The following is a 6,722-nucleotide window of genomic DNA, read 5'->3' as shown; positions in this document are numbered from 1 at the left end:
CTGGGAGGGAGTTTGCCCCTTCTCACACATGTGGCATGCCAGGAAGTGCGACTGTGTTGGATCACACGTTAGATCCCATCGTGCCTTCACCTGCATGTGTAGAGAGGGCCTCAATTAGTCACTTCTTGTGAAGGACTTCAGCAAAGGCTTTTTGAAAGGTCAAATGCACTATTTCACTATTGCACTTTTACTTCTTTATTGACACACTCCGATTTTTCATAAGTCTATGACACTGGATTTCTTTTTGGCAGAGATGGGGCAAGGAGCTGGCTTTTGCTTTCCTTTCCTTTTCGTTCATCTTGTGTTTTTTCTCAGACTGTGTGTCTTTTTCAGTGCAAAGGAGGGAAACTCTCATCTCCTGCCCATTGACATGACAACATCCTTCTCAAGCACTTCTTCAAATCTCCATTTTTTTTCTTAATTGTTTATTCAACAGCACATTAATCTCTCACTTTCTACCAGTGGACTCACCCTAAACAGTTTTTGCTGGCTACCTTGAATAGAGAAAGGTTTAAAAAAAATTACGTCTTAGCTTTCTCCGCAGCCTCTAACAGTCGACGAGATGCTGCTAGAAGAAGCGCAACTGTGAGTTCAGCAACTGCTTCTGTCAACACATCCGGAGTGTATCCTAATCTGATTCCTCTGCATCAAGACAAAAAATATTCAGATGCATCATTAGCAGGGTTTCCAGAATGCATGAGTGACTGAACTAAAGCTATCCCTGGACCATCTCCACCTGAAGACTATACTATTCCACCCATTATGGACATAAATAGACTTAAGCATGAGCAGAATATAGTCTCGAGGCGCATCTCCTCCTTGGCTGTCCTGGTAGGACTGTCAAAAAGGGTAGTTATGCCAGTGAATGAAGTCAGGGACAGATCCAGAGGCAGGTGCAGTAGCATGGTCACACATCTATTTCAGACTGCACTGTGGAAGCAGCAGACAGGGACTTTTAAATCTGGAATCAGGTAAGAATTCTCTCCCCTGCCCGTCCCTTCCACGCTCAGTGGCACATCCCTTCCCATACTATTCCTCTTCCCCACCTGCCATTGCCTTGTCCCCCATGGTGTTTTCTGCCAGCCCAAGAGCAGGGTTGGGGAGGGTGAACTCACCTGCTGGCGCTGCTACTGCTGCCGTTGTCCCTGGCTGAGCCTGGGTTCCTGCACAGCCCAGCTGGGGTACAGCCCCTCTCCTCCCAACCCCCAGTCAGCTGGGGATAGTTACAGTAGCTGGGGGGGTAAGTGGGGTGGGAATGGAAGTGGAGGTGCAGCTGAGCACAGAGGAAAAGGAAGGGGTGCCAAGAGCTGCAGGGGTGGGATTCTTACCTGATTCAGGGACTTAAAAAAGACCAAAAAACAAACCCTGGCTGCTCCTCCTGCAATGTGGCCTGTCCATCACAGTGAGGTGAGGGAGCTCCATGTGGGAGTGTAGCCACCCCTGCAGTGTGGGTCACTGCTCCTATGCCTCCTTTTATGAAGTCCTGGATTTGCCCATGGAAGAAGCTAGTGCTGGCTAAAGTTTCTCAGATCTCTGCTATATCCTTTTTCTTCCCCAGGGGTGCACAATGCTTCTCACAATGCAGAGAGAACAGGGCTACACATATGCTGTAAACTCACCTTCCCCAGAAGCCAGATGTGACCTCCAACACATGGTAGTACTATGTGCTGGCTGGTCCCTAGCAATATAGCCCCATCTGCACAGAGGTAGAAATGGGCTAGTGTGGGGACAGGCTAACTGGGACAGTCACTCAGCATGACTAATTAGCCTACCCAAAGTTGTGTGAGCCTGGCAGCAGTAAGCTTATTGTGCAGACATTGCCTCAAGCTCCATTACAGCATCTGGGAGCTCCATTGCCTGGCAAGAGACACAGCTTTTACAGTATCCCCATTCTTCAGCCCTTAAGGAGAAAGGGGAAGGGTTTCCTGCATTTGTAGACCTTGTGGTTAAAGGCAGCAGCTTTCCTTACCTCTTCTTCAGTTCCTGCAGAGAAATGTGGTCATATCCCACAGACATAGTGCTAACCACTTTCAGACTGGGCCCTGTCATTTGCAGAGAGAACAAGATGTCATAACTCACATACTGAAGGCCTCACCTGGACAGGGGCTGCTCCATGCTGATGGGGATCAGGACTGATAGGCAACGGCACATACCTAGCTACCTTCTATTGCTCCTTCTGGAAATGCCCAGTACTGAACTGTCACTTATCCCATGCCCTTTGTCTCCTTGATGCTCTGTGGATGAAGGCTTCCTCCCCTTCCCTTCTTGTCACATGTTCATGGTGAACATCAGTGTGTGAATCCCATTTTCCTCAATGACTTCAGAATCCATTATAATCTTCCTGATATTTGCTAACCTTTGCACTTCATGGGTGAGCATGTCCTTACTTAGCAAGCTTTTTGTCCAAATTCTGTTTGACTTTGCTGTACAGGCTTCTGTCTCAGAGGCCTAAGGAAGGGTATTACGATACCTGAAAGGTTGCCTGTGTCTATAGCAACTGTATGGTTGGTCTAGTAAAAGACGTCACCCACAAGAATTCTTGCCAGTTTTCCTTTAACAACTGGACCAACTGGTGGTAAAAGCCAATGCCACTTTAATGGGCTTGCTTCTTGATCTCACAGTGTTGCATTAAAGAGGCATCTTTTCTTCCACTGTTGTTGGTTTTTATGGGGTTTTTTAATCATTGTCAACACAAGTGGAGCCAGAGCAAGAAGATCAAGCAGTAGAACCCACATGCAGCCCTAATGCAAACTAGGGAAAGGGCCCTCCAAAGAGTCAGCAATCTAGAAAACTTGCTCCAGCATGGATGCCTTGTTAGTGGCTCACATTGGAGCAGGGAAGCAGAAGTCCCTCCTCCAAGTGCTGGGGCCTCCACTCCATCTGTTAATAAGGAACAGTGAAAAGTGTCGGCAGGCTAGCATACCTACATATAACTGTGATATTTGGGAGCTGGGGAAGTGGAGGACATCTTACTTTCTGCTGGTTCTTCCAGCCCAGCAGTACTAAAGTACCTCCAAAATATCCACTTTCATACCAGCTGCATCCAAGACTTCAGCATCTATCTTCTCTGTCAGGAGACAGTACAAGCCCTGGATCCCAGCAACCTTCTTGAGAAGTTCTGAGCGTGGCACTGGGTCTTCTGAATCCCATTGCTCAATGTGGCATCTGCAAGAGGTATGATAGTGGAGTGGATCAAGGTCAGCATTGTGGGGTGGTGGGGGATAAGCAATAAGAGCCAACTCATTTCTTTAGGCAGCAAAGTCTCCTTGGTTCAGGGTCAGATTAAAATGAAAAAAACCCCAGTTTGAATGGGAAATTGCAGAACAAGAAATCATCCACAAACTGGACTGTGTTAAGTACAGTTTAAGCAGGGTTATAGATTCTTATCTCATTACCTGGCTTAGCTTTTTTGACCTCTTTTGTTCCTACAGGTTTACTGCTCACTTGCTTTTCTTTCCTAGCACTGCCCCACCTCCCTCCTACCTTGCTGTCTCCCCTGCTTTGTCTTTGTATTCTAATTTCTCTTTCTTTATACTCTGCTTTCTGCACATCCTTTTACAGAAGCTAATGATGAGCCTATCTTATTGTGCATACACTGCCTTCTGACTGACTTCAGACTAACATAGCTAACTACCTCCCACAGGGTCAGACTAGCTTTTGTGTGGGAAGGATCAGGGGTAATCTTCTAATACCACCCCCCTGAGCAAGGAGGTGGCCAGGCAGGGGGTAGGAACAGACCTGGCTACTCCTCCTTATGTGACTGCTAGAGCAGCGCCCTGGGGACATGGGGTGGAAGAGAGTAAGCTCCATGAAATGGGGTAACCCCCCTCTTCCCCTGATTCAGGGGGGTTCACAGGGGCGGAAATAATTGGGCATGTCTACACTTCCTCCGTGGGGAGCCTGAGAGCACCATTGAGAAACAGTCACTCCTGCCCAGAATGCACCAAAGCAGCATAGCCAAATAGCACAGCCCTAAGCACATGCCCAAAGACCTGTTCAGGCTCTTTCTCAGGCATGCCTGGCAGCATATACTTGGGGCTGGGCCAAACCAGTGGACTACATGATTTCTGGTCTTCAGCATGTTGAGTGGGAGTGAGCAATAGGTGTGCTTTTCAGTGCTGCTCCTTGCCTCACCCCATGGCAGCATGGATTTACTCTTGAGCCCTAGTTTTTCCTTCAGGCAGCTCTTGGGACAGGGCCACTGGGCTGCAAAGTTAAGATGTAGCCCCTAGAGAATATAAAGCGCTGTGAATGCTCAGTAGCTAGTCATTGTGTGGTACTTGTGAGTCACTTCTATTCCTCTGTTGAGGGGCAGATCTAGAGCAGGTGTAGCGGTGCAGTCACACCCCCTTTAGTTCCTGGTCCACCCAACATTTAAAACCAACTTCCTGGCACAGCAGCAGCATTTCTAGTCAAGCAGCAGTGAGGGACTCAGTTGATTTCATGGCTTATAAAAAGCTGCCTGATTCCTTCTAAACTCTTCTTTCCATAGGTGCTAAGGAACCTTTTAAGGAGGTTTTAATGTTCCATTAATTAAGCTATTCTTTCTTCAGCACTTTTGCTATTTTCCAGCTGCTCTTGGTAATGTAACTAACTCCTGTTTCACCCCCCTGCAGACTGTTTTTAATGCTAGTGTGAAGAGATGTTGACTAATGCCAGAGGGATCAAGAATGAGGGAGTGACAGAAGTGGTGAAAAAAGGAGAACACCGCTTCCGGAGCAGCTGTCTTTTTAAGATAGAATGGCTGAGAGGAGGGCGCGGCAGCGTGTTTAGCGAGTCGCCAGGGATAAAAAAAAGAGGAAGGAAAGCAGCCTGCAGGGGTGAAAAAGACACCTGAAGACCAGTCCTATGAGCAATAAGTAGCTTGATTGAGGCACATTGAGCTGGGAGTGGACGGAAAAGAAGTTTCATCTCCAGGAAGAGGCTCTGAGTGGTGCGGGAATGTCAGCTGAAGCAGTGGTGAGAAAAAAGAGGGCAGTTACCTTCCAGGCTATACACAAAAGAGTGTTTATTGTTTTATTGTTTGTGTTGGGACATTTTGTATAGTTAATCAGAGTTTTAGAGAAATTCATGATTGAGGGAGACTGAGTGACGGTTACTCCATCACCATGAAGAAGCAGAACTACCCGGAGAGATCTGGTGAAATAAGATCTCTCCTGGAGACAGAGTGTCCTGTACAAAGAAAAGAAAAGGAATGAAAATTTTTATTATTTATTTTAACTGTTAAGTTTCAGTTAATTTATACTGTATATTATGTAATAGTGGAGTGAGCCAACTGAAGATTTACAAAGTCAAAAGTTAAGATAGACCTGAAAAGCATACAATAACCACAATCTGTTTAACTGTGAGTTGGTTATAAATGTAAAAAGAAAATAAAGAAAAGTGATTAACCCAAAGCAAACTGTGCTTCCATAACTGGCTTTAATCTCAGGTGTCGTCAGGAAGAGATTCGATAGAGATTGTGAACCAGTAAGTCCATATGTAGATTGTCATTGCATGACTGCGGTAGAAAATAAATAACGCCTCCCGACTAATAACACTGAGAAATAATCAAGACGTGGCAAGCAAGAGTTGGACTATACCACAAAGGTTCAAATATTGGCAATCACAAAAAAATAGAGCTAAAAAGTGAACATAAGCAGAATCTCCACAGCTAGCTAGAAACATTAACTCAGATGTGGAAATTTTAACTCGGGTGAACATTAACTCAGGTGTAGAAATAACTTTCAGTGAAGCATTGGTTGCACTGTCAAGATGCTCAAGGAGCATAGATTTTGTTTTATGAATCAGAAAGATGTACATTTAATTCTAATGACTACAGGACTAAAGAAACAATAACTTTTGAATATTTTTGCCTAGTTTACTGTGGTTTTAATACATAATATATCAAACCATATATAGCAAATAAATGCACATTCCAATAAAGTAATATCTATTTTTGCTTCAATCTTAAACTGAATAACATAACTGTAGGTCCCTAGCATATTAGTAAAGCTTCTAGTTTCTTTTTACCTGAAGAAAAACATGTTATGTTATACAGTGATACACAACACCATCTGCATCCCACTTTTCAAAACTCTAGATCTGCCCATGTCTCGATTCATAAAGGATCACAATATTTTCATACACAAATTCATACATAAACATCTGGATTTATTCTAGGTCTGAACCACAAATGAGGCAACTTTTGAAGAGTTGGCATGACCACTACACTGTCTGCTGTCAAATCTTGAATGGATCTCAACCAGTGTGCTTCCTAATGTTCATCTGTAAGCAATCCCACAGTCATTCTGGATCGGCTATTTTCAGATACACAGGTGTGAATCCAGAATAAATCCACTGATTGCCTTTCCAGATTACTCAGTGAGCACGTCTACACATGCATTTGATCTGAGATCAGTTTACTTGCAAGTTAACGCTCCCAGGCAGGCAGCTACACATGCAGGGACTTGGCAGCAGATTTGTTGCTCTTAGCAGCAAACTGGTGCCACTTCCTGCAGCCCTGCAATGGGCCCCTGCCCCCACTGGGGGGAGCTCCAGGCTCCAGCTGCAGCTGCCAGCAGCTGGCAGCCCTCTAGCCACTTCCCTGGCCAGAAGCAGCTTTTGCAGTGCAAGGCAGCATGCGGCAACTCTCTCATAGATTCATAGATTCATAGATGTTAGGGTCGGAAGGGACCTCAATAGATCATCGAGTCCGACCCCCTGCATAGGCAGGAAAGAGT

General features: G+C 45.4%; 1 protein-coding gene across 2 annotated transcripts in view; it reads right to left on the bottom strand.

Annotated features, from left to right (window-relative positions):
- LOC102368517 (glyoxylate reductase/hydroxypyruvate reductase-like) overlaps nt 1–6,722 on the bottom strand; it is a 31,138-nt gene that overhangs the window by 9,309 nt on the left and 15,107 nt on the right. Inside the window, exons 2-4 of one of the 2 annotated variants that reach the window (XM_006021455.3) lie at nt 3,035–3,165; nt 1,970–2,042; nt 526–642 (exon numbers count right to left, since the gene is read on the bottom strand). In XM_006021455.3, the coding sequence (XP_006021517.1) occupies nt 526–642; nt 1,970–2,042; nt 3,035–3,165 (321 nt within the window). The remainder of the gene's footprint in view (nt 1–525; nt 643–1,969; nt 2,043–3,034; nt 3,166–6,722) is intronic. The other variant, XM_025201435.1, reaches the window with a different exon arrangement.

Source organism: Alligator sinensis, unplaced genomic scaffold (genome assembly GCF_000455745.1).
Source record: "Alligator sinensis unplaced genomic scaffold, ASM45574v1 scaffold434_1, whole genome shotgun sequence".
In the NCBI taxonomy this organism is placed as follows: domain Eukaryota; kingdom Metazoa; phylum Chordata; order Crocodylia; family Alligatoridae; genus Alligator; species Alligator sinensis.
This window is presented reverse-complemented; position numbering and strand designations above follow the sequence as displayed.